Consider the following 27,558-nt stretch of genomic DNA (forward strand, 5'->3'; position numbering starts at 1 on the left):
TACACCCTTTGTGACTCTTGTCAATGCTTGACACAGCTGTGTTTTTGTGGATTTCTCAGTAGCCACACACACTGCCCACTACACTTTTAACTTAAACCGAAAACTGAGCTCAGACTGAGTTATACTTCAGGGGCATACTTTACGTAGATAAATATCTCTGAGGTGCTTTTGTTATCACTGAAGGGAGAGACCTCTGAAACCCACCAGAGTAATTCAGAAAGTGTAAGCACCATGCAGTAAAAATGCTCTGATATAAGGTCTGTCCTTTTAAGCTTATGTGGGTGATGGATTATGTTTCTTCTTTTATTCCTCTTCTTCCTATATAGAAACAGTCTAGCATGTAAAATGCTTTACTTGTAAAGATTATTTTCCTTCCCTCTTCCCTCTTTATTCATGGGAGAGGTGGGGAGATTTAATAAGAATGAAGAGAGAAAAGGGAACAGTAGGAGGTATCAAAAGGTTCAAAGGATGCATACAAATTAGGACAGTAACGCTCTGGGGTGTAGAGTAGGAACGGGGAATTGACACAAAACAGCAAGTGCATATCGATATTTCATGCAGGGACAGAGGAGTTTAAAATATGTGGGCATTTGCTATTCAATCTCCCTTGAGTGGGGCTGCAGTGAAGACTATTGAGCTGCCAAATATATAAAACTAGAAAGACTCTAAGGACGATGCTGCCAGAGACCAATGCCATACCATAGATAAGCAGACAGGAAATTAAGGAGGATGACGCTTGGGGGAACACTCACAGACACACACACACAAGTTGTGTGGAAGAGTGCTCAAATGTGAGCTAACTTTGTGTTGCAATATAGCTGATGCAAACCCCAGAGGTCTAAGCCATCTATGAGTAGCTGCCCCTTGGATTGACGGCTGTTTGATTTTTCTGCAGGCAGTGGGTTAAGAGGATTATTAAAACATGGCAGTCACCAGCCTTACTGTAACAGTGTTAAGATGTAAGAAAAACGCTTAGGGAATTAAGTGATTGTTTGTGGGATTAATGACTAGCTTTGCTGTATCATTTTATTCGGAGGGTTGTTTTCAACAGCATGGCAGGGAGGAGCAAGCCTAAACCCAGCATAAGTGGAGCTGTTTAACAGCATGTGGCTTTTGAAGTGAGGGACAGTCAAAGAGAGGTAGAGTTAACCATTGATAAAAACATTTTCTGCACTGATGTCTTTGGCACGGGTTCCCTCTTAAGGTCTCTCCTGGTCCCTCCCTCTCTTTTCTTGCCCTTCTTTCTCCAGACACTATTGGCAGGTTATGGGAGTACACACCAACTGTCTCAACTGATTATTGCTGATGCAGGTTCCTGCCTGCTCAATGGACAGCTGCCAGCCCCTGTGATGAAAAAACATAAATGATAACTTTGAACACCCACTCCACCTATCTCTCCATCTCCTCGCAGCTTGCTTAAATAAATATCATAGAGTTAACTTGGGCTTAATGTGAAATCAGATTTGAGTAGGATCAGAGAAAATATGCATTTCAGATACTACTTTTTAGATGGGAGGTGAAAAGGAGGTCAGACTGGTTGACATGTACGGATACATTTTTGACAGACTGACAGAATGTTGCGTTAAGCATTAGGGGCACCCCCAGGCTGCAGCATTACATAACCTATTTCCGGTTAGAAAGATTATTGCTTCAGCTCACAGCCTGAACAGACAGGAGGTAGAGATTCAAATAAAATATCTACTCCGCTCATCAATCTGTCATTGATAACAAAAGCACTGACAGGACATCGTGCAATTTCATCTTTATCCTTTCTGTTTCCCTCTTTTTCTTTTACCTCATCTGTGTCTGAACATGTCACATATCTAGTTTCTATTTTTATATGCTTGGTGCTCTAATAGCGCTCTAATGAGGTGTAGAGTTTGGCCCCTTGTAGAGTGGCACTCAATCCCCCATGAAGGCTTTTCTATTTAGGCTGCCAATGAGATTTAAAAAGGGGAACATTAACCTTTATTTCCCATGAAATACTCAGATTATGTTTGGTTTATCATCGCCGACAGCTCTTATTTTCTTCCTTGTAGCAAAAGACTTCAATACACAGATATCAAAAGTCACCTCATACATCCATCACCTTGCAATTTAATATGTCTGATGTTACCATTTCTGTGACACGTTATATTTATTGGGACAGTCAGGTTGAGCAAATCAGCTGTTGTCTAATCCACACTGCTTTTGTGGTGAATGTGTTTTTTTTCAGAACTCCATGAAGGTGATGTTCAAGTGCTTGTGGAAGAACTGTGAAAAGGTCCTCAGCACTTCCTCAGGGATCCAGCGACACGTCCGCACTGTCCACCTGGGGTGAGTTTCTGATCATTAGAGGAGGACTGTCTTCTGGGTATAATGAACAACTATTTGCTATCCTCTCATCTCTTGCTGATGTGCTGTAAAATGTTCAAGAAATATTTTGAAGTCAGGACATTAAAAGTTTTCATCCTTAGTTCTCAGATTTTTCTTTTCCATAACGTCCTTCTTATTGCCTGGTTGTTCATTACGCATCTAGACATCTTTACTGAACCACTACACACACCCACACAAGTTGCCGTAAGGCAGTATGATGATCTGTTACTAACAGATCATCATACTGCCAGGGCTAGTCACACTGATGATCTTCATTGTGAGAGTGATGTAGTTTAGCTTGTTGTAAGTTTGTCTCTATTTGTTTTCATATTGTTGCTTTCTGTTAATACAGACGTCGATACCGATGACATGCATTTGTTTTATAAAACTGCAGGCTTTGTTTTACACTCTAAGAAGACTTTCACTGTGTAGGAGTCTCTGAAGTAATCTTCATCTCCATCTTCAGAGTAGTAGCGTTAAACTTTGATTTGAATAATGTGGTAAGACAAACCTGGATGCTGTCTACATGCCTGCTTTTACATCCCACTTACAGAAACTGTGATTTATTGCTTCTAAGCACATTTGCATCCGTGGATATAGAGATAATGTCAATGAAGAAAACTCAACTAGTTAGATTTCTTCAATCATTCCTACAACACAAAATGTAAGGAAAAATTAGTCTAATGTGTTTGTGAAAAAAAATAATTTACGAAAAATTATTATTATTTACCCAATTCAGCATGAACACTTATTATTAAATAGTTCTGAATATTATGCTTGACACCTTTGTAATACAAAGCAGATTTGTAGTCCGACAGATTAAAAAGATACTATAATTATGATAACATGTAGTTATCTTCATTCAGAAAGAGAGAAAGAGAGAGGGAGGGAGGGAGAGAGAGAGCTGGCTCAACTTTTACACTGTGCATATGTTTAATCTCAGTTTGGAGTGAAGACTCATCCTCTAAACTGTGTCCTCACAGTTATTGACATTTCATCAACAGCTTGTCTGTTTGAGGACCTCTGCGGCACACTGGCTTTTACTGCCCCCTGCTGCTGAGAAGAGGAACAGCACCCTGTATAATATTACGTTTTTTTCAGCTGACAAACAGCTGTTTAATGTCTACATACTTCTGTAAAAAGAAACTTGGTAGATTTTATTGTCACTTTTCTCAGAATTGATAGTATGATAATATTTACCTAAACAAAATCTTACCTATAGTAGTGTATGTTAAAACAGGTTAGGGATGAGCGACAAGTGATCAAAATCTATTTCAAAACGTGTCAAAAGCATTTCTGGCACCCCTTAATTACACTTTAGAGTACACCAGAAGAAGTCCTAGTTTGAAATAGGACAGTAAATACTTATTATAAGAGCATGTATGGCAAAGAGTAATAATGTCCATTCATAAAGTTTCCCTTGACTTGACTGGTTTTCCTCTCCTGCAGGCGAAACAGCGACTCAGACTACAGTGATGGAGAGGAGGACTTCTATTACTCAGAGATCGAGGTCAACATGGACAGCCTGACAGAGGGCTTGTCCAGCCTCACACCCACCTCCCCCACCACGTGTGGTCCTCCGCCCGTCTTCCCTCCACCGCTCACCGATCTCCCTCACTCAGAACACATCAACATGAACGGCTCACAGAGCCACGCCCCATCACTGCTCAGCCAGTCAGCTCCCTCCACGCTCTGCCACATCCGCACTGACCACGCCTACCAGGTAACACACACACCTCGCCACAAGACACACAAACATTTCCAAAAAAACTGATGCCTCTTCAATAACAAAAACAAGCCGAACATTAGTTGGTGTGTTGCCAAGCCGCAAGGTTTCAGATTTTTCGATCATGTTGAGTTTTCAGAGGCAGTTGGTGAGATCACTGTGGGAAAAAAGCTCGGAGGTCAGGCTGCATTACTTAACTCCTACACCAGTGTGGGAGTTTATGTGAGGGAGGGAAAGAAAACCAAACTTTCTTCAAAGTACTAACACAAGGTCACATGAAGAATGAAGTCTTAATATATTTTTTTTTAGTCAAACAAGTTCAACTTCAGATTTAATCATTCTTAAATTCCTGCTTGCAGCTTTTTATTGAAACGTCTTTGTAGCAGCTTTGAATACCCATGCCTCCTCCCTCATTTTCCCTTGTCCGCTTTCTCCGTTTTCTTCACCTAACTGCACAAATTCATGCCGGTCCTCACTTGGAAATAATAATAAAAAAGTATTTTTCAACCTCATTTTCAACACATTTGATTTAATAATAAACTTAAATAATAAAACAGACTTTTAGTATTCATATAGGTTGAAACAGCAATAACTGCTTTTGATTTATTTTCTCAGTGTTCCTCGGTGATTCAGTACTTTCTTTATGCTCTCCCTGTTGTTCTGTAAACTCTTTTGATCCAAAGTCTCTGATTGACATTTTCTTTGTATACAAAACCCTTCTCTTTAAAGCATACTCTTCTTAACTTGATCAGAGCTGATATTAAGGACTATTTCTCGTGTTGAAGGACTGAACTGATTTCCCCACTCAGAACATAATATTTTTATTTTCATCTTTTCTCCTCTCCTTTTCTATCGGCTCCTTTTCTCTCCCTCCTCCTCTCTGTCTCGTTCTCTCCTGGCTTCTGCGGGGTGCTTGTCCATATTCCAGGCCACTGCTCCAGTGAGTATCCCAGTGGGTCCTGAATTGGCTGATTTAGGCAATGGTAATGGGACCGGGCCTGGAATTGGGATTGGGAATGGCATCAGTGTGTCGTGGCAGTCCCCTCCTGTCATTTTCAAAGGCGCTCTGGTGAGTGAGGCTTTGTCTCACCCCTCTTTTCTTAATCCACTCTTTAATCCTGCTGTTTCTCCTTGTCCCTTTTTTCTCAGCTTCTTTCTCTGTGGTTTTCACTCCCCTGCTTAATCATCTTTTTTTATCGACAGGCACTAACGTTTCTTTATTTAGCAAAATGTGTACAAAGATGCTACTGAAAGTTTGTGCTATATGGTCTGGGTAAAAACAAATAAAACCTAATGTGCAGGCAGGTGCAACATTAAAAATGTAGACGACATTAAAATGTGGTTATGTAAGTTTCTCTTTACTGTTACGTAATTTTTATGCAACAAAAAATAAATAAAACCTGAAGTAAAGAATCAGGATCCAAACTAAACAAAAAAAAGCTGTAACAAAAACACAGGTTTAAAAAAAGGAAGAGGCTTCAACGGCTGGAGGGAGCGTTTTGTTGAGAGTTAGTGTGGGCTCATGGGACGACCAGGAGACAGTCAGAGGACGTAAGGGATCCAAGAGGCCCATATTGGATCTTAATAGCACAACAAACGTCTGTAGGCACAGAACTGTTTAAAGATTTACAAACCAATAAAAGGATCTTCAAATCAATAATAAAACTGGCAGCCAACCAATGCAGGGACACAAAAACAAGAGCTCTAGTTGTTGTTGAAAAACATGTACGGATGAATTTAAAGGGAAGGGATTTTGAACTTTGGCTTTGTTTGTTTTGGCAGAAGAGAAATTATTTCATCAATTAGTGTAGCAACATAGTGTTGAAGGTTCAGACTGATCCCTCTGCATTGGGCCTAGCCGGGCGGGAAGCAGCATTTCTGTAACTATTTTTGGGTTGAGACAGGCTTTGTGATATGTATTTATCCAAATACACAACATTGATCGTGTATAACAGTAAAAGAAAATCAGCTGCACATTTATGTATATTCATGTGTTTAATTATTGAGCCAAGTTTTTGGTGTGCCAATTTTGGTAAGTAAAAAATTGCACTTTATTAAGACAGAGACAGAGTTCAAGTTGTGTCCTGTATGTCAGCTGTTGTTTGACTATGTTGTAGAGTTGAGTGTCAGTATGATATCGAAACCATTAAGATGTTTTCCCACCTCTTAGGGTCCTGTGACTCATGTGCGGACAGTCAGTATCGGTGAGAAGAGACAGCCGGCACCTGTCACACACACCACTGTCAACAAGAACCATGCGGTAACAACACAGGCTCCTAAAGCGGCACCAGGAACCAGGTATGCTGCAGCATGCAATATGCCTGTGTGTGCTTCAATGATGCCCACTGATTCACAATTATAGGACTGGTTTAAGATAAAGAATGATTATCTTAATTCTCCTCTTCCCTTTGTGACTGTTGTGTTGTTGTTGTGGAGTTCATGATGAATTACAGACATTTAATTGCAATGAAACTCTAGCCCTCTAGGACTCAAACTATTCACTAACTGATTGACCAACACAAAATTCTCCAGTAACTATTTTGACGATGTACATCACTTTTTTTAACTTCAGAACTGAAGATTCACTGCATTTCTTTCTTCAGTAAGACAATAATTTATCACTATAATTTATCTAGACTAAACGTTTCATTGCTCATGTAGACATAGGGTTCAGAGAAACTGTTGAGGGCAATCTTTTACTATGGAATGTAAAATGAAGACATGAAGACCTTCTCTCTTGCTAAAATTGAAGTTTGATTAATATCAGCAGGAAGGAGTCACAACAAGGATGCTATGCATTTTTAAAACCCTGACAGACTCTTCATGGTGCTTTAGATCATGTCTGATATAAAACATACACGGATTTAGTTCTTATAATTGCGTCAAAGAAAGTGACGCAAAAGTCCTCCTCCCTCTGTGCTCCCTCAAAAGCCACGCCCCTCACTTAGATGCACGAGCACCATTGGTCCAGAAGCGGACTTCAGCTCATTGCTTTGAGTGTGGGCTCGTGCATGCATGGGGTAGAGAACGAGCATGGTAGACAGGGAGGCATGATTGGTTCATAAAAATTGCACCTCGTGCAGACATTGGTCAAAGTTTTTACAGGCTTACAACTGCTACAGATGACGGATTTTCTTAGTTCCTTTTTCAGAGCACGTGAATGATTAATTTCTGTCAGAACCTAAAGACATTTTCAACCAAAATCTTTAAAAGTGGATCTGGAGAAAATTACCAACCCAGCCTTTAAGATGGCTTCACATTACATTGATAATGATTCGTTATGAGGAAAGAGTCAGCGTGTTCCTGTGACCTTATCTTGTCTCTACAAGACCATAAACACATTTATCTGCCTTTGAGCGCCACTCCACATATATGTGTTTTAATACCCATGTGGGCGTCTGGATGTCTGTGTGTGCATGTCCTTATGCTGTCACATCTGCTGTTACCAAGGAAACCCCGTGGGGAGGCAAAGAAGTGCCGAAAGGTGTACGGCATGGAGAAGAGAGACATGTGGTGCACAGCCTGTCGCTGGAAAAAAGCCTGTCAGAGATTCACCGACTAATCCAGTCCCTTTCCAGCGACCTTAAGATGAGCTTTTCCTCACCGGGAGCAACAGCCAGGTGGACTCTTCCACCCAGGAAACCAAGGAGAGTTTTCATCGTAATGGAGCTCTCACTGCTGCTTCCTACAACCCAGTGAGGGGGGTTTTTGCCTTCTCTATTTTCCTTTTTCAAACACAAAGAGAAAATAAAACCGGTTGGTAAAAAAAAAAAAAAAAAAAAAAAAACACAAAAAGAAAATCAGCAAGAAAAAGGAACTTTTGTGCAGGTTTGGAGACTTTTTCTAAGACTGGAACAACTAAAGAATTTGGATACTGATTATTTTGTTCTTCACTTGCCATTTTTCACAGCCTCAACTCGAGGCTTTGTTTAAAGAAAGACTACAGATAAGCTTTTGGTATACTCTCTTCATTATAGGATCATCGTGTAATCTGCTGTTTATTGGCTGGATCATGACTCTTTTTGGAAGTTCAAGGGTTAACACCAGATTTGCTTGGTAAGACCTCTGTAGCATATCCGTTTTTAATTGTCACTGTTTAAGGGACTTGAAACCTCCCGTCCTTAAGGTTCAGAGCCTGTTCACTTACAACCAACAGTATAAGAATCCTACAGTTAGCATCACTTTGTTCTGCAGCCTTCCTGGATATGGACAGTATGTCTGAGGACATACTGCACTGTGTCTTCTACCTGTTCATGAAGCCAACTCACCACAGCCAGTTACTCTTCAAGTATATTGCAAAGATGCACAAAACGTGGTACAAAAAGTTTCCCCAAATATACGCGACATATATCTCTCCCTCTCTTCTTCTCTATACTTGTACCCTAAAGATATGCACCTTGAAGAGAACCGTTCCTTTAGAGAATCACTGTAACCACAGCGTATGTCAGAGAGAGTGGATCTGTAATTCTTATATAGACTTTATTTCAGCAGCTACATGCTGAGGCAACTAGCAGTTGCACTGTGCAATCAGCAGAACTACAGCATTTGATTTTGTATTTCTTGCTTTGTGGTTGTCATTGTATTAAGGTGAGTCCAGGCTCCGTTTTTCTCTTTGACAGCTGATGTGCTTCAAGAGATTGTTTACCACGATGACTGATACAGCCCTTTGAAACCTGAACTCACACTCTGATTTATGTCATTGGCATTTTGAAGCTAATTAACGGAGATTTTAACCCAACAAACATTACCTGATTATAATTCAGGCATTTCAAAATGGAGAGGTTACACAATCTTTAGTCTTAAAAAAACAAACAAATCACAAACCAGCATGAGCACAGATAATGATAGAGACCAGATCTGACTTGACAGAAGACTCGTCTTTTATGAAGGATTCAACATTGATCATGAAAATAGAGAGAAAAAAAGTGAATCCACTCGTGTCGTGCGAACGTGCATGAACAAAAGTTTAAAAATATTCAACCAAAGTGGAGTTTAGATTTTGTAAAGACCTGTTATACCAAATGACAGGCCTGCTTTACGAAGCTTTACATGAAACATAGGTGGTCCATTTTTAGAGAGTTAGAAACTGTACTTTTAGAAACATACCTTTCATCCCTTGGCATAAAGAAAATAGCCCTCCTTTAAATTTTAAAGTCCATTTGGTCCCTTAGTTTGAATTTCTTCTCAAGATATGACGAGAAAAGAAAAACAAGCATACACAGAGATAACCTCACAAACATTAAAGAAAAAGTTTAAAAAAAATTATATATATACAGTATTGACCAGTCTTAAATCTTGAACCTGCAGGGTGAAGTTTTAATAATATACATTCACATATGGGACATAATGACATGGAGGGACAACTTATTATTGAGTCCTTCATGGTGAAGTAGAAATAGAAAACTAGAAATCAAAACTACAAATAGCCTCAAAAAGAGACATTTATTAGGTTAATTTCCTGCATTCAGTGAACCCAGAAGAGTTGAACTTCTCTTGCTCTTAGTTCACTCTGTTAATGTTTAGATCCAAATTACTTTCACTTAGAGAATACAGATTTTTTTCTACACGATGACCTGCTTCACATTAACTATAGACAAGTCCATTTATTGATATGTTGCCCAAAGTCACAAATTCCCCCCCCCCCCCCCCAAAGGTTTTCACAGTCTGTATCACAGCATGTGAAGCCTTCTATCCTAAGATCCTTGATTTGGATCATAGAAAATCCAAACATATAAGAAAAAAAAAAAGACGGGTATTTTATTCTGTTCTCAGAGGTGAGGCATGAAAGTAGATGTACATTTTTTTTTTTTACAAGTTTCATCCTGTGCGTTTCTTTTTTTTTTTCAGCTCTTTCATGTAAGTTTTGCTGTTTGTCCTCTGCTCTCTGAAGTTCTCCTGACACTGACCTGAACTTAACCGCCATACACACACACACACTAACACTCAGACACACACAGTGCCTTTCCTCTCCTACATAAGCAGGCTGTGAAGCATTTGAGCAGACTCCTTGAATGACGTACAGTGCGCCTTCAGACCTCTGTCGCCATAGAAACACCTGTGCTGTCCTCAGTCGCCACAGGGTCACTTATGCTGTCTGCTGGCGGCTGATAGGCGCCCAGTTATCACTTCTCCATGAAGGTGGGGAACACACTCTTTTAGTGTTAATTGGTGGCTTCAAGTTAATGGATGAAAAATGTTAAGCACACATGTTAGCTGTTATGTGGTGAGGGGTTGTCACTCAGATCTTGTTAAAAAAGATTGATCCTGCCTGTAAATCGTTTTATTCCAGATAAGCTAGGTCTCTCGGCGGGCCGCTTCCGGTCAGAAACTTCACAAAGTGCCAATGAAAAGAACATAAAAAGGAAAAGTCGTACTGACCTGATGAAATTGCACTACGATGCACTGCACAAAGATGTTTTTTTTTTATACGTGGATGTTTTATATACACACACTTTTAGAGAGAGAGGGTTTCCTGTTCTTTCCCAGGGTGTCGTCACTGCCTGATTGGAATCAAGGGGGTGTCAGGGATGGAGGTTCTGTACCTTTGGGGTCCCCCCCCCCCCCCCCCCCCATTGTTAGCAAGTGATCTTGACAGATAATGACTCGCTCTCGGTCAGATTGATTTTTACTATAAACATTGTGGTGCTGGCTGTTTCAGAGGTGTGGTACTGAGAAGTACAGTGTGGTACTTAAGTAGTCAGTCACTTTGCCTTTCCTTGGAGGAACCTGCCTCGTGTCAGTGATGGAAAAACACCAGTCTCAGCTAGTGGCCATGCGTTTCACATGCTTTTACACCGATTATTATCTGGACACACACGTTTTTTTACTCATAAATCTCATCTTTGCGCTTCTTTTTCTTACACAAAAACAGGTTCCTGCTTTTTTTACATTTGACTGAGCTGAGGTAGTAACTGTATTAGTGCTGGATACCACTTTTCATTCTGCTTTTGGTCATTGATTGAGTGTCACTTGCAGCCCATCAGGTCTCTCCATCCTCACTTTAAGCACTTAGATTTTTACCTGCAGGCTCAGAGGACAATGCTATATGATGGTAACACATTCTGCTTACAGGTTCCTGTGTTTTCCACCCTTTTTTTAATGTTGCACTAAAACTGGCCTGTCACTATCAAGGCTCAAGTCGTATCACCAAAAGCTTGACTAAGTGAGTGCAGCTGGTATGTTGGTCGTCATGGCCAGAAGGAACTGTGGGTACAGAGGAAGTCTTGCGCACAGATCTCAGCTAAGAGACCTTAATAGGGGAATTTCTGAAAGTGAACAACTTTCACCTAGACAAATTACAGATGGAAAATGAAGCTGAGTTTGAACGGCTGTTTGGGGAAATCTGTGGATATTTACAGCAGAGACGAGACACGCAGAGACGAGACACGCAGAGACGAGACACGCAGTGACGATGGATTTGAGGATTCAGGGCTTTCTTGTACATATGCAACATAAAGAAAACCGTGCGGCTTTTTTTTTTCATATATTGTTTTACTTTGTTGTTGTTCTCTTGTTATATGAAAAGTTTTTTTTTACAGTATAGTTGCTCAGAATATTTCTTTCTTTAAAAACAAGTCAATTGAGAAGCTATAGTGAACATAACATGTAAAGATTCATTGTATATTGTAGCTTTGAGGCAAAGGGGAGAAAAACAAAACCTGTTGAATGTAAAAGAAACAATTTTTTATAGTTTTTTGTTGTTGTTTTGGTTTCTGGCTTGTTTGTAGTGAACCTGTAGCGCGTAATGATTTCGGTATCCAACCCACAGACATCTGTCGCCACACTGCTAAGTCATATCAAATAACACAACCATGCAGTATTGCTTTACTTTGACTTTGTGCAATGAGATGCTCTATAGTGGAACAAGAACTAACATGAGCTTTCGGTTACATCCGGGCTTCTTGCTCACACTCTCGATGTTTGTCTTTCTCTCTGCCAAATAGTCTGTTGTTGTTTTTTCTGAATATGTGTGGTTGTCGTTTGTGGTTGTGATGTTTAGTTCTTATTTGGCAGGATAACCATGATGAAATATTCACTTTGTGGGGAATTCTTTATCCTGCCCTGCACATTCCAACAGACAGCACACTTTCTAGTGGCTTCCGCTTGTTTCCTAATAGACCTGTCCTTCCTGTTTCCCTTTCTCATTACAGGGATTCTTCTCTGATCACTTTGTCCTTTCCCGTTTCCTCTTCTTGTGCTCTCCAGCTTTACCGTTGTCCCACCTAAGCCTTTACTCAGTATATTAAGCTAAACTTAACCCTTGAAATGTGCATAAAAAAAAAGCCTTCATATATATTTTTTTTCTCCACATGTCAAAATGTTCGTATTGCTTTCTTGAATGTCAGTTTTCTTTAGTGTGTAAACCAGCCGCAGCAAAGCCAATAGATCTCCTTCCAAATCAAATGTAATGTAATGCATTGCAATGGCAGCTCCACTCAATCCTCCGCTTCTTCTTCTGTGCTTTATGTTAGCCCAGGCTGTCATATCTCCTATTTGATGACCATTTTTCCTCCGTGTTGTGATTTTACTGAGCCTTACACTGGCTGGTGTGAAAACTGACTTTTGCTTGTTTTTCTTCTTGTTTTCTCATTGGTTGATTGATTGATTGATTGATTGATTGAATTTGAGGTTGTTTTGCGTGTCTATCATCGCTCATTTTTCCCCCTGTTCTTTTTTTTTTTTGTAATAGGAGATAAACACTGAAGGGTTTTGTGTATTAGATTTCCCTCTTCAGTATCTGATAACTCAAGGCTGATGTTTGTAGTCCTCTTTAATTGTTAAAGAAAATGCTCATCGCAGCCTTAAAAAAAACACACAGAGCGAAAGGCGTGTTGGAAGGTAACGTGACGTCAGCCTTGGGTCTTCACTGGAGGGCAAGATTTTCTCCCGTGTGTGGGCTCTGCCTCCGCTCTTCATCTGCAGTCCCACACACACGGAGAAAGCACTTTGTGAGGAGTGGTGCACTCAAGGAGTATTTGTGTGAATGTCAAGCCTATAGCTAGTGCACGAAAAGGATGACCATGTTTGATGCTGACAATGTGATCTATGTGATGTAATGTGATGGAAAGAAAATAAACCTGAATGGAAGAAGAAGACTGACATCAGGTTGTTCATTTACCTTCCATAAATTCATCAAGTAAAATCTTTGTGGCTAAATGAGAGCAGGATGTTTGTAATGGCCAATCATTCAAAGAAGGAAGTGAGCGATCCCCAGACAGGATTCCCTCCTTTGTGTCTACTTTCATTGACATGTCTATTCTGCCCCCTTGTGGACAGCAGCGGGTAGTGAAAGGCATCAGAAAGAAAAAAAAAAAAAAGAACGCACAGCACACATGTTGGTCACTTCTTTACAGCAGCAATTTCAAAATTTATTGAGACTGATTGGTTTTTGCAAATAATAGTCAAGCTAATTCTTCCATTGAACATGAAGTTAGAAAGAGGCTTGCACGGCCGCCGGGCAGGCCCAAACATCAAAAACAGGAGGCTCATGGTTGGCTGTAAAATGTTTTTGTGATCAGTACTATCAACTGAAAAGAAAAAAAAAAGAAAAAAAAAAATCTGCACAAGAGCACTTAAATCTGCCCAAAAACAAAACAGGTGTAGAAACAGGACAGGGTTCTTTTGATTATTTAACACATTTTGTTACAAACACAGGTTTATGATAATCATCAATATAAAGTCAGTATCATATTGAACAATATTCCCAATGAAAATAAACAAACCTCAAGCTTCAAGTGTGACCTTTTACAAATCAAAGTCCCTCTGAAACTTGAGAGAAATAAATAATATATAATAGTAATATAAATTCATATATATGAAGGTATACACACATCACTCTTAGTAGAAGAACAAAATCTAAAGTAAAAAGCGCCAATTTTGAAATATAGTATAATATAGATATACCCATATCTATGGCTTCATGATTTGCACGTGTGAATCAAGCTATACAGGCTAAATGAGGATTGCAATTTGTACACGTATAAGAATACCCATAATCATCTGCAGGAGATAAAAACCAGTTCCAGTTTTGCATCATGTGGAATGAGACAGTTGTGTGCAGATGACATCGCTTTGGTATGACAAAATGAGCACAGGCATGCAGTTAAGACCACAGAATCGGGGCACAAAAGGTCATCAAACACACGGTGGGAAGGAGAATGGAGTCGCCCATCATGATTTGTCTCGTTGAAGTTTTATCCTCAAAAAACTTTTTGCACCTCTAATCTGATCAGTTGCTCTCTTTTTTTTTCAAAAAGTAAAATCTCTATCCATTGGCACAAACACACCAGTCAGGAACAAACACACACCCACAAGCACGCAAGGTGAAATGTTATTGAGGCACATATTGAGGGTTCGATGGCGGATGTTTTTTTCCTGAAGTTACAACCCAGTATGAGGAAGAAGACGTACAGTACAGGTCTTAAGAAGAGCGCAGGGTCGGGGAGTCACACATTCATCCACATGTCTCTCAGTGACTGTAACAGCACCACAGGACAGAGATTTGTCACCGATCATGGGCTCCTTCCACACCTAACATTGACATTCAATAAAAAATCCAACCCCACTGTCTTTTTTTACCCTAAAAATTACACCTATTTGATTAATGGGTCAAACAAAACTGAGTAAATAATACAAATAAAATAAAGACAGTTGCTCGAGATGAAGAAATCAGATTGTACTGAGAGTTTCCGAGTGGGGCATGATGGGAAGTGCAGTCCATGGCAGCTGATGTGTGCAACCAGAACTGGTAACAAAATGTTTCCCAGAGTTAACTGCTGCAGAGCTCACATTCCCGCTGTGGAAATGATCGAGAGTCAAGCCAGTAAATGACCAGCGGATAGAAATACAGCATGTAGACTCCACACACCAGTGTTTTATCTGCATGCTGCCTTTCTGCTTGATTGTGTTTCATGCAAGGCGTGAGACAGTAGAAAATAAAATTAAAGAAACTGTCTTCTTAATCTCGCAGTTTCTTTTACATAGCCCGTCATATTTACGACACCATAACATGTGCACTTTTTAATAACTGACAAGTAGTGACAGGTTCAAAAAATAAAAACAACTCAACAACAAAACTGGTTAACCACAGCAAGAAATCCAAAAAATCACCTGCACACAGACCGTGAAACAAAAGCACTTCATGTATACAAGGTACGAGATTGTTTTTGGTTCCATATTCATCAATTAGTGTACATTGGTGATGCAAAAAAAAAAAAAAAAGCGTGTGCGGAATATATGTTTCAATCAATATCTAACAGAGAGGTTTGACAGTGAAGTTGTTTTTCCACTTTGTAAAAAAAGCAAATACGACAGAAAAAGCGTAAACTGGCACAATAAAAGGTCAATAAAAGCCCCATGGCTTGCTGTCCACAACAAGGCAAAGTATAAAAGCTTTTTTTTTCTTATACAAGATATAAAATATCAAAAAAGAGCACACAATAAAGCTTAGCATCCAGCACTTAATAATAATAATAATTAATAATAATAGGAACATCAACAACAATAACCAAAGTTCTGATACTCATAATAATAATAATAATAAGACATGTCATCTGCCTCACTTGAATTGTCAATCACATCCCAGAAAACAAGGAAAAAAATCATAAGAAATCAAGATAGACTCTTTTTTTGGACACTGGACACTCACACATTCTTGCATACAAACATCCATCTTGTCCCTTCGAACACACACACACACACACACACACACACACACACACACACACACACACACACACACACACACACACACACACACACACACACACACACACACACACACACACACACACACACACAAGACACACAAGAAAGAAAGAGAGAGAATTACTTCTCCAAAAAAAATTGTAGGCATCCACAAACAGGTTTTTTTTAATAATAAATAGCTGTTAAAAACAAAACAAATATTACACTCTACGAAGTTCAAGCACAATTTTTGATCCTCTTCTTTGAACCTTACAAAGCCAGAGAAAATATACCACCCAAAGAAAGAGAAACCATAGAAAGAGTCTGCATATTCTGTACTGAGAAACTGGAGTTACATGACTGACCAAGAAGAAAAGAAACAGAAAAAAGAAAAATGTTTTTTTTTTTTTTTAATTTGACAAAGGCTGATCATCCTTAGGTCCAATCATCACAACCTCTGCTGTGAGACAAACTGCACCAGAGACGCCCAGAGGGACAGAAAGAGTTAATCGTGTACAGTAGGTCATGTGGATTTAATGTGTGCTTGAGTTAATTTTCCAAACAGGAACAAAAATGTAAGTCCACTTTGTGTATAAAGAGATTAAAAACTCGTCCATACACTGTCAAAGTCTCTTTCTGTCTCTCTCGGCCTCACACACACCTCTCGCCCCAGAATCCCAAAAACTGTATGTACATTAGTCTCATCTTGTTGGAATGGATTTATAGAAACTGTGTGGTAAACGAAGAAAAGATTAAGGACCCCACTGAAAGGCATAGGCTCTATAAACAGCAATCTGCACAAAGATTCAGTGATTTCTATATCGTGATAACAGTCAAGAGGACATAGAGTATATCCTTAAAGGTAGGTGCGGTCACCGAGTTGTTTTAGGTAAGCAAAGATCAGATCAAAAATGTAAACCACGGGTTCAGGGCTTTGATACAAGTCAGTTGTCGATAAAGTGCAAGTCTGTGGCAGTAGGACTCTGCATCAACAGTGTGCCGTGGGGCTGCCCGCTCCTCTGACACATGTAGCATTGCAATAGATTTTAGACTCTCTCTCCCTTTACTTGCAGAGAGACTTTTACAGCCTTCACTTCCCTTTCTGGCTATTTCCCTACACAGTCAGTTAGTGATCCTTGGTTTCCATGGTGATTGTGATGGCAAACATACAAAGTTGCAGCCTTAGCGTCCTTGGCAGCGTCCTCGTTGATTCCTGTTGTGACAGAGTAGAAAACTACTGGACTCTGGCCTGAACTCTCGAGAAAAAGAAACACAAAAACACTGCATCAGAAGTAAAGGAGGTAAGCGGAAAAAGCCTTACACTGGAACCATCTCATCACCACTTCTTCTTCGACTATGGCAGAGAATGGCCTAAGTGTGTGTGTGTGTGTGTGTGTTTGTGTGTGTGTGTGTATGTCTGGTGTGTGTGTTTGTGTGTGTATGAGTGTGTTTGAGATCATTGTCGCGCATCACCCTCCAGCTTTCCATACAAAGGAAGGCCTGCCCACGCTGGGACGAATGGGTAAAAGGAGCAGAGGATTCTGCCCAAAAGATCGCAAGAGATCTTTAGAGATTGGTCGAAGGAGCCGCTAACAGGAGCGGGGTTGATTCTAGGAGATCCAAGTGAAGTCCCTCTCACTCCCATTCTGCTGCTCCCCCTCCTGTGCCGAGGAGTCACTCTCCTCCTTCTCATTGTCCAGTGCTCTGTGTGCCTCAGTGCTCATCCCTGAGTCCTTCCACTTCCCCCCCCCTCCTCCTCCATCCTCCTCTCCCTCACCCATCATCTCCCCGTCCCCCTCCACCATCATCTCCTCCTCCCCCTCTCCGTCGCCATCGCACTCTGCTTGGTCATCGTGGAAACGGTCGCCAGGATACAGCTCCTCCTCCGGGGAGATGTCTCCTCCCACTTCCCCGTTGTGGTCCAGCAGCGCAGCCATGCCCCGGCCGGAGCAATCGGCGCAAACGCCGTGGCGCCTCGAGCCATGTTTGATTCCCACGCTGGCGGCTGACATGAAGACACGGCTGCACACTTTACACACGTACTTCTTGTCCTTGCTGTGGACCTGTTGGAGAAGTTATTTCAAAATTAAACACAGCTGCAAACCACCAGGGCTCAGAAACAAAGCCAATACTGCTCCCTTTACCTGGAAGGAGTTACAAAAAGAGCTGAGATTTAAAGAGCTGCTCTCGTTGGATGATTTTAAGAGGATGTTAAAAGACTTGGAGGGGTACACATCTGGCTGTAAATGTTCTCCTTGGTGTGTTTGTGGATGATCTTGACAAACATTTGCTGTTTAAATGCGTCTTTAAATGTGTTTTTTTTTGTATATGCTTGGCTGATCGCTTGTTTGTGTCAAACTCTATGAACTGTGCTGCTGCCTGTCTTGGCCAGGACACAGATTTTTAATCTCAACGAGTTTCTTTCCTGGTTAAATAAAAAAACTAAAAAATAGAAGTGCCAAAACTGCAGTTCCTTAAGTGGCCACTTGAAGCTGGCTTCTAGAGTGAGCCATTCCTCATTAAGCCATTATTAAAAAGCTCCACTTGTTTACTTCCTGGTTCAAAAAACAGTTTGGGTCTTTGAGGATAACTTTTCTATGAATGTGAACTGTACAAAGTCGAATTTTTAATAAAACTCCAACTCCATATCAATCTTTAAAGCTGAGAAAAATCAGTCAAGTGCTGCTAGCTTACAGCTATGTCACCTCAGCTGATTGGTTACTGATCCTGTGACATGTTCGTGTTTTTTTTTTTGGTGCATTTAAGAGATTTTTTTAGCATGGTTGGCCAAATGCAGAATTACAAGGCTTTAATAAAAGAAGCTTGACAAAGCAATGGGTGATGGTGGTGGTGGCGGCGGCTACGTCCTCTCGTTAAAACGCTCAGTGATTCACAGAGCCACTCACTGCCCTCTATTGGTGAAAGAGCGGCACTTACCAGTGTGTGCCTCTTCATGTGCTCCCTCCTGGTGAACTTCTTGCCGCAGATTTCACAGGGGTAGGGCCTCTCACCAGTGTGGGAGCGCATGTGCCTCTTTAGGATGCACTGGTGCATAGCAGAGAAACTGCAGTAGGGGCACTTGAACTTTTTCCGGATCACCGTGAAGTCATTCACTGTAGAGACAGAAAGGAGAGAGAGAGAGAGAGAGAGAGAGAGAAAATAAGAAAGAGAGAGAGGGAAGGGAAAAAAGAAGAGTGTTGAATGAGTCTTGTTTAAGTAAACCGAGACGTCACTTTTCAGTTATTACATTTAATTAGCAGCATGGTCTAGAAATGTACCATCAATTCCCATGGCCACCCCAATCCCAGTCAAAGCGCCAGTTGCCCTGGCAACAGCTCTTCCTACATACTAAAGCAATAAAGGCAAAGAGATACTATAAACACAACACAACAGTCAGTCTGCCTTGGTTTACTCTTGAAGGTCTCTGCTATGAACCGCAAAAACACAGACAGAGAGACAAACACAGACAGCAAGGAGACTGAGGGCCGGGGAATAAAATCACACACACAAAGGTAGGCTTCAGTACAAAAAAACCCATAAACAAATAATTTAAATACCATGTCCCAATCTTGTGTAGAGGTCCCTTAAGCCAATTATCTGAAGGTCTGGACTTAAATGGTTGTTAAGCCAGGTGAAGGGCATCCAAGTAAACAGATTGTGTGTGCGTGATGTTTGTGTCTGTGTGTGTGTGTGTGTGTGTGTGTGTGTGTGTGAGAATCTAAACAGTAAGGGCATACAGTATAAGACCATGAGAGATCAGGGATGGATTTGTAAGGACACAAAAACAGCACACACTACGGTACAAACACACATCTAGTGTTCATGGAGAAAAGGGTCCAAAACACATTTAAGGGTTCAAATCTGTAAGTGATACAAGATAATTACCTCGATCTGCACATCGGCTTCTGATCTGAATACACACTCACAAAAACATGCAAGTAGGTGTATAATGCAAAACAGACTTTAACATCTTATTCATATCTGTCATGTGCAAAAAAACAAACAAACATGTGATTTGGTGAAGATGGGTGTCTATAAATAACCACAGACACGGCAGAGAAATGTTCGTAATGTCAATCACATTTTAATTCCAGCATAAAAACTACAAGCAGAATATCATTCTGTTAAGTAAAAGCGCATACGTATCTGTGTAAAGTACATGCTTTTTTTCAATGAGAAAAAGTATAACCTAGGCTGACACATTGTTTAATATTTACAACAACACGTAGTCAAACTCAAAAATACCCTCAAAAGCCACACAGAGGGGTACGTTCAACCCCTCGCCATGGTTGACGCTGCAGAGTTCCTTACGTATGAGTTCCTGACTTCTCTGAGCCTGCCAGTCTCCGTTTCAGCTGCTGGGCAGGACTCAGACTGCTACCTGAGACATGGGATTCTATATCAGAAAAGGATTTGGCATTTGGGAGTTCCCTGGGTATATACACGACAGCGAGGGGAAATGTTACCAAAAGACACCAGTTCTGCTTTTAAGGAGCACCTACAAATTTGAGTTCCATATCTTAGATTAAGTGTGGCATAATAGAGAGAAACACATGTGGATGTTTCACAGTATGGGTATACACGATAAACATTGATAGCTGAGCTTTATCAAGCACATATCTTGGGTTTTATAGCTGCAGGGTAAAGACCTGCTGTAAACTCAAAAGGTAACTCTTTAGGCAGAAAATGGTGTGAATTTACGTTAGTTATGATTTTGAGGCCAGTGTTACCCTGATTCAATAAAATTCCAGCTCTAACACACCCTCCATGTAATTCTGTCTCCACCATTACCCTTATTCCTCTCCTGCATTCTCCCACTTGATCCCCCGTTTACATCCATATTATTATCTGCTTGCAGCAGTGACATCACTAAGCTCATCTAGTTTAAAACACCCCCCCCCCTCCCCCCCCCCCAGCCCCGACTTCCTCTTCTGAGGAAAGGTCAGGGGTTAAGAAGGGCAGGAGCCATGAAGGACCAATTACTGTCCAGCTCCAGCCACTCCAAGACTTACATATCTGGGACGGAGGAGATAGACACAGAAAGAGGGAGAGAGAAAATGACACCACCCAACCCCCATCTGAGCTGCTACTGCTGTATTGTTTTTGCAGGCTTTGTTTTGTTCGGTGCATCCCCTCCATCTGCACTGATCTGACAGAACTGACCAAAGGTAAAAATACTGAGGACACGCTTTCTATGCTTGAGTGAAGGTCAAAGAACTGCCCTTTTATTTCATTTGAGGAACAATTTAAAGAAAAGTGAGTTGTGTTTTTCTTTTTTTTTTTTTTTTGCTCTAAAACTTGCAGTAGAAATATTCTGATTTTGGTCTTTACGCTGCTCTCATCCTGCAGTTCTACCGATATCCTGCAGGGGGTGTGGTTGTGTGTGTAAAGCCTGGCAGATAGGAATTGTTTCTAAGAGTCTTTGTGCATGTGGTAATACAGGGCTGCACACAAAGATAAAGATCTCTCTGCCTAAAAAAGGAGAGGAGAGTTTAGTCAGGCTGGTGAGTGGCGACAGAGAACATGATGAGTGGTTTAGGTCTGGGAGGCAGAAAGATGTCCTCTTTGTCTCACCACTCAGCCAGCACCAAAACATTAAGTAATTCACCTGTTAGTGGTAAAACAGTGCACACTCAAACTATACACACGATTACAGATTATCTTAAAAACAGACCTACATACAATTCAAGTTCTTCAAAAAGAGCAGCTTTGCATAGCAGTTGTGCATTGTTGACATTTAGCTGTCAATCGGTGTTAAATCACCTGTTAGAAAATAATATGAAGTCAAATTTGACAATGGGTTTGACAAAAAGACTCTATAAATATTTAGAATTATGCCAAGAGTCACTTAATTTTAAGAGCATTTCTTTCTTTTTCAGTGCAATGACACCACAGAGCATTTTTTTGGCATGAGCAAGCGTATAACACATGAGGATACGCTGCTGGTTAATGGGTTTTAATCATAGACTGTGAATATTAATGGGTGTTGCCTGAGTGACGTCAGTCGTTTGTTACTTCAGGGGGCTTTGGAAGCTCATCGATGGCGGTCGCCATGCTGAAAACACTGTCTCGAGCTGACTAAGACGTGGAGCTGAGGACAGTTTAAAGCCTCTTGACAAACCGTTCTATGGCGCCCACCTGTCAATCAGGTCAGCTATCAGCTTATCCTTCATCAAATCAAAACTCTCAAAATTCACCCTTCGTACAATGTGTGCCGAACAAGACATGGGCTAATCAGACCTGTTTCGTATTAGGAAACAGGCTGTAAACATGGGCTTTTTTTTAATGGGTATGTATGTGACCTCTGGTGCTTCTTCAGCCAGCCTAGGTGGACACTTGATGAACAGCGGGAATTTGCACTTCCGCATCGGCTTCTTTTTTCAATACTGGAGGTTGCCACTTGGTTTTCAAGTGTGTACACAAGCCTGCAGACTCTGAATGAAGTCTCAATTTTCCACATTAATACTGAGATTATCAACTTTCATCTCTTGAGAAAGCCTCCACAGTGAATCAATAACCCCCCCACCCTGATACATTTCCATCCCGCCGCTTCCTCCCAGCATGCCTCCTGACCCTGACCCCATCTGGCAGCACACTTTAACATGTGTGGCCAGGTTCTTCTGGGTGCTAAAAGCCTTGGCGCATGCCGGGCAGGTGTGTCCCCTCTCTTTGGAGTGCACAGAGGACAGGTGCCTGTGCAGGTCTGTGCGGTCTCTGAAGTGCTTCATACAGTACACACACTGCATCAGTTTCTTCTTGAAGTGGATCGTCTTCTCATGCCGGTCCGCGTTGGATTTGAGTGTGAAGCTGGCCGGACACTGTGAGCAGAGGTAGCGGGCGGGCGCGGGCTCGGTAGCTGATGGGCGGTAGAGAGACTGGTGCAGGTGAAGGGGCTGGGACTGCGGCTGGTGGAGGGACTGGGTGGGTTGGTGGTGCGGAACCTGCATGCTCTGCCAGTCTAGGGACAAGGCCATGAGGGACATGGTGTGGCGGTACTCATGTTCCCTGAGATGCTGCAGGCTGCTGAACAGCCGTTTGCACAGGGAGCAAGGGAACCCCTGAGAGGGCCAGGCACTGGACTCTGGCAGGATTCTTTTCTCTTCGCCCAGCACCATCAGCCCTTTAGACCTTCTGCCAGCCATCAACACTGACTCAGGAACTGTGGAGCCCCCAGTGCAGCTCTCCTCGCCCATCTGACCATTCCCGATAGGATACTGGTTACCCTCCGAGGCTGAGAGAGCGAAAAGGAAAGAAATGAATACTCAACAAGTGCATAAGAAAAATCTCTTAACTTATATAGAGATGACATACTCATGAATCCAAACCTTTTAAGCCATACCTGTGCTGTTTTCTTTCATGTTTTCCTTGTCTTTCACACCTTCCTGTAAGCAACAAAACATCATGTCACACACTCGCACATTTACACAAACTGTATGAAATTGTCTGGGCATGCAGGTGGCAGGCAGGTGACACAAGCTATAAAGACAACCTTTATTAGCACATGTGGGGAAAACAGAAAAAAAAAACAAACACATGGAATCATGAAAAAAAAAAGAAGGAGAAAAACAGAAAAAGCACAGATCAGAATGATTTATAGACACAGACATTTTTCTGAATGATTAAGAAACAAAGAAACGATTAAATGAAAAGCATAGACTCCGTCAGAAAGGTGCACCGAACACCTGTCCCCTCCCGTTTCTCTCATCTACATCCCATCTACTCCATGTCCCTGCCATTCCTTCACCCTTACCCATATCCTTCCGTCCCTACACTCCACCACCACCACCACCTCCTCCTCCTCCTCCTCCTCCACCTCCTCTCTAAGAACAGAACACCATGCACTGGGCAAACAGATGGCTTGTCCGCAGAGATAGGAAGGCTTGTTGGGAGGCAGGTCTGCTGAAATCAAATGCTGCTCCTAAATGCTCACACGCGCACACACAAACAAACACTCACAAACACACACGTACACACAGACTGGCACAAATTCATGCTCATCCTGCCATGCTCACACACACGCCCACACACTCTCTCTCTTTCTCTCTCACACACACACACACACACACACACACACACACACATGAACACAGACACACAACAGAACAAACAATTTCCTGGGCTGCGAGAGCAAACCTCTCATTGTCTACTTGTATTGATTCTACTCAGTCTCATCTCACCACCTTGCCCGTTATCTGCCATCTCTGAGCACACGCCGCCATTGTGACTGGATGTGTCATCTCTAATGTAACCGCTATGAACTACATCAACGCTAATGCTGAGCAAAGACTCCTGGCTCTGACGGTGAGAGCGGGTCTAGCAATATTAAAGGAGATTACATGGAAAAAAAAAAAAAAAAGGAGACAAGCGCGAAGAATTGGAAAATCTGAAAGAAAGAGAAAGCAAACAAAACACAGAGAAAAGAAAGACACACAACAGCGTTTCTTCTGGAAGAAAATATGTTAGATTCCACACAGAGAGTGAGATACAGACAGGGGTTGAGAAATTATTCTTCTTTAACGGTGAAAATAACCTCTTAGACCTTCACTGCTCTTCATGAGCTGGGGCAAGTGTCTTAATTGTTTGACAGAGCTGAGCCCACACATGTCCTAATATCATTTATTAACCATATCAGTCTCTATTTATTACATCTACATTCACTTTCTGACACCATAAAGGTATCATATAGTTGGTAAAATCCTGTGTAGAGGTTTTAATTTAATAACAAAACAAAATACAGTGCCAACATGAACCTTGCATGCTAAATTCTTTCCAGGTTAAAAAGGATTTTGCTACAAAAAGTACAAACAAAAACTTACTTCCTGCCTCTGATTTGACTAAATCTTATAGTGGCCAACAAATTTTTGGGGCCTACCCCGACAGAGGTCACATCCTGGAGATGTCCCTGCTGATGTAAACCCATAGTCCCACTATGTTGTCAGTAACTTCCTGTTCTCCATCAGCTCAACCCCCCTCTTGGTGTGTGTGTGTGTGTGTGTGGGTGCAGAAATAGGGTGAAGCTGCCCCTGGATGCTAACTCCACTCACAAACTTTTATCTGACTGGCGGAGCAATAACCAGAGAACAGCCTGCACCCTGGAGAAGAGCCAGGTTCTGTGTGCGCTTACCTCAGGCAAGGTGGAGGGCTCCGAGCCCTCGGGGTCCTCTTCCACTTCCATGTCCAATTCTTCTGAACGCAGCGGGGTCGCCCCAGCCCGCAGACCGGGGGCCTCCAGGGGCCGAGGCTCAGAGGGGTGCAGTGGCGTGGGTGGAGTGGGCGGGCAGTATGCTGATGTTGAAGATGAAGATGATGGCAGTAGTGGTGGTGGTGGTGGTGATGGTGGAAGATGAGGAGGAAGAAGAGGAAGAGGAGGAGGAGAGGAGCCAGCCCCCTGTTTGTTATGAATAGTGGCCCCCGTGGCCCCTGGCCGGAGTGTGCTGCAGTTGTTGGAGCGAAGCCCTGAGGAGCACAGGAAACGAGTCTCACCCACCCACTCACGTACAACTGCAAGTCTGCTAGCAGCTGGCCACCAGAACACAGCGGGAGAGAGTGGGCAGGGGGGCACACAGAGGCTGCCAGTGCTACGCTATCAAACACTACGGAGAGGGGGAGGAAGAAAAACTCTGAAGTTTCACTTTCCACCAGCCGAGGGGAAAGGGTTAGGGCTTCTCTTCTCTCTTTCTCTCTCTTTTTCTTTTGCTCCTCTGCTCTCCATCTCCTTCCACCCACATGCGTGCGCAGAGGATGGCAGCATGTGTGTTTTGTGTGAGTGTGTGCATGTTGTTGTGTGAGCGAGAGAAATGCATATAAGGAAGAGGGCTTGAGGATCCTGTGTAGCATAGAGGGAGACTGTTTTGGAAAGAAGCCATCTTGCAGCTCAAGTGAAGACTTTTTGTACACGCAGGGTAAAAGGACGGCTACACGGACCGTGCAAGATGTTTACCAGCAACAAGTTAAGGCCCGCTGGATGAGGAATTTTAAATTTCTTACAGACCCTTTAGCACTCCGTAACTATTCACTCAGAGCTTTTTCTGCTACATTAATATCACCATTAGCAGCATCCGTTTCTCTTTTAATGAATCAAAGTATACAGTGCAGGTTATTCTGGATAATGTGTGTGCGTATGAGTATGTGCATGTGTGGGCAGTGTTTTGGGGAATGTCTCCAGAGTTATGCAGTGGGTTAGCCATTCATCGCCCTCCTCTGCACAACGGACAGAATCACACAACCATGAGACTCGACCATGGACGGATTCCTGGAATGTTAAACTACCGCGCCCGACACTCCCCACTCCCACTTACTGAAAACACACACAAATGTCCAACTCCCTATCTCCTGTTCTTTCCCACCCCCCCCCTAAAGAGACGTGAGGGAGGAAGAACATTAAGGAGAAAATAGAGAGGGATGATCTACAGGTGAGAGGTAGCGGCTCATTAACAAATGGTGTATGTTTCTAAGGAAAGGACTAGAATACCACGGAATAAATATGCAAGATAAACTGAGCAGTCCTGGTTCGAAGCTCTTGCAGAATTTGAACATACGACTGTACATTTTGCAATCTTGTCTCACTGAGTTTAATATTGCAGTCGTGTCTGGCATGCTGTAAAGAATACAAATAACAGCAGGTTGACTCACTGCGCAGTGACAAGAGAATAAAAAAAGTACACAACGAGGAAAAATCTGAGAATGCAGAGTAACTGAATTACTTAAAGACCGGACAAGGATGACTGTATAATAGGTCTGCACGATATGAGAAAAATATGCAATGCGTAGTAACATTATTTGTGATAATGAAATGACGTGCGATATGAATCGGTTAAATTGCAATTAAATGCGCAGCCCTACAGTAGATCACTGCCATATTAGTAGTTTACCTTTAGTGGAAAAACCCACCCTTAGAGCCCTTCCTTATGGAGATCAAATATAGTGTTCAAATCATTTATAAGAAAATTATAAAGTCTCCATTGGAGCAGCTACAGCCACTGGGAGCTACTGTACAGTGTGAGTCCATTTTCAAAAGTAGTTGTGAAGTGTAAGAGAGAAAAGTTCGATAATGTCAGTATGATCCCTTTGGTTAATTGGATGTTCTCCTTCGCCGGTACACAGTGGCACTGTGGACAGGAGCACAGGGATAGTCCAGCAAAATCCAATGTCTGGCACTGACTGTTTAACACACAAAAAGGTATGACGGGGGCAAAATCCTAATGATCTTAATTGGATTCAGACAGCTGATTGACAAACAGACGGGTTACAAAAGGATTTTAGCATTCTGACTGGTGGGAGGAAATAGTCCGTGACCCATGCAAAAGACTGCAAAGACAGGAGACGTGCATTTAAATCTCAAGGAGGGTTGGTGGTCAGATCTTTTAAAATGTTACATTTAACAGACACGTTTCTAGTGTTGAAACTCAACATTGATTCAGTGTTTTTGGATGTTAGAATCTTTAGTCGGAACATGTTTTCTTGAGGAGTCAGAAGAGAGAATGAGAGTAAGAGGAAGACGGGAGAGGGGGAGACAGAATCTAAGTCAGGGCCTTTTTGCTCATATTCACAGGTCTCACTCGAATCAGACCAAGTGACCTTGCTCTACCTCCTCACTGCGAAGATCAATACTTTCCCAGGATTTCAAACTGACATACTTTGATGCTCCACGGCTGAAGTAAAAGTGGGGGAAAGATGCAGGAGTGAGACAAATACGGAGGAACTGCAGGGGCCGGCCGGAGAGGGGAGGGAGAAAGTGAGGACTGGGTGTTAAGGAGGGGTGAAGGAGAAATAGATGGGAGGAAAGGAGGGAG

At 42.0% G+C, this 27,558-nt stretch overlaps 2 protein-coding genes across 5 annotated transcripts in view; one reads left to right on the forward strand and one right to left on the reverse strand.

The window, feature by feature from the left end:
- The window catches only part of slc2a4rg (SLC2A4 regulator), a 37,251-nt gene extending 24,077 nt beyond the window's left edge, over window positions 1–13,174 (forward strand). Inside the window, exons 5-8 of the mRNA XM_061057153.1 lie at window positions 2,216–2,316; window positions 3,805–4,078; window positions 6,252–6,379; window positions 7,532–13,174. Of these exons, the coding sequence (XP_060913136.1) occupies window positions 2,216–2,316; window positions 3,805–4,078; window positions 6,252–6,379; window positions 7,532–7,643 (615 nt within the window). The 3' untranslated portion in view covers window positions 7,644–13,174. The remainder of the gene's footprint in view (window positions 1–2,215; window positions 2,317–3,804; window positions 4,079–6,251; window positions 6,380–7,531) is intronic.
- A 246-nt stretch (window positions 13,175–13,420) lies between these two features.
- Window positions 13,421–27,558, reverse strand: part of zbtb46 (zinc finger and BTB domain containing 46) — a 60,960-nt gene continuing 46,822 nt past the window's right edge. For 2 of the 4 annotated variants that reach the window (XM_061057149.1, XM_061057148.1), the window contains exons 5-7: window positions 24,891–25,222; window positions 23,106–23,148; window positions 21,217–22,997 (exon numbers count right to left, since the gene is read on the reverse strand). In XM_061057149.1, the coding sequence (XP_060913132.1) occupies window positions 22,213–22,997; window positions 23,106–23,148; window positions 24,891–25,222 (1,160 nt within the window). In that variant the 3' untranslated portion in view covers window positions 21,217–22,212. Of the gene's footprint in view, window positions 17,830–18,703; window positions 18,880–21,216; window positions 22,998–23,105; window positions 23,149–24,890; window positions 25,223–27,558 lie in introns of those variants that run through there. The other 2 variants (XM_061057151.1, XM_061057150.1) reach the window with 2 other exon arrangements.

The sequence above is a fragment of the Labrus mixtus genome, chromosome 15, assembly GCF_963584025.1.
Source record: "Labrus mixtus chromosome 15, fLabMix1.1, whole genome shotgun sequence".
Classification (NCBI taxonomy): Eukaryota; Metazoa; Chordata; class Actinopteri; order Labriformes; family Labridae; genus Labrus; species Labrus mixtus.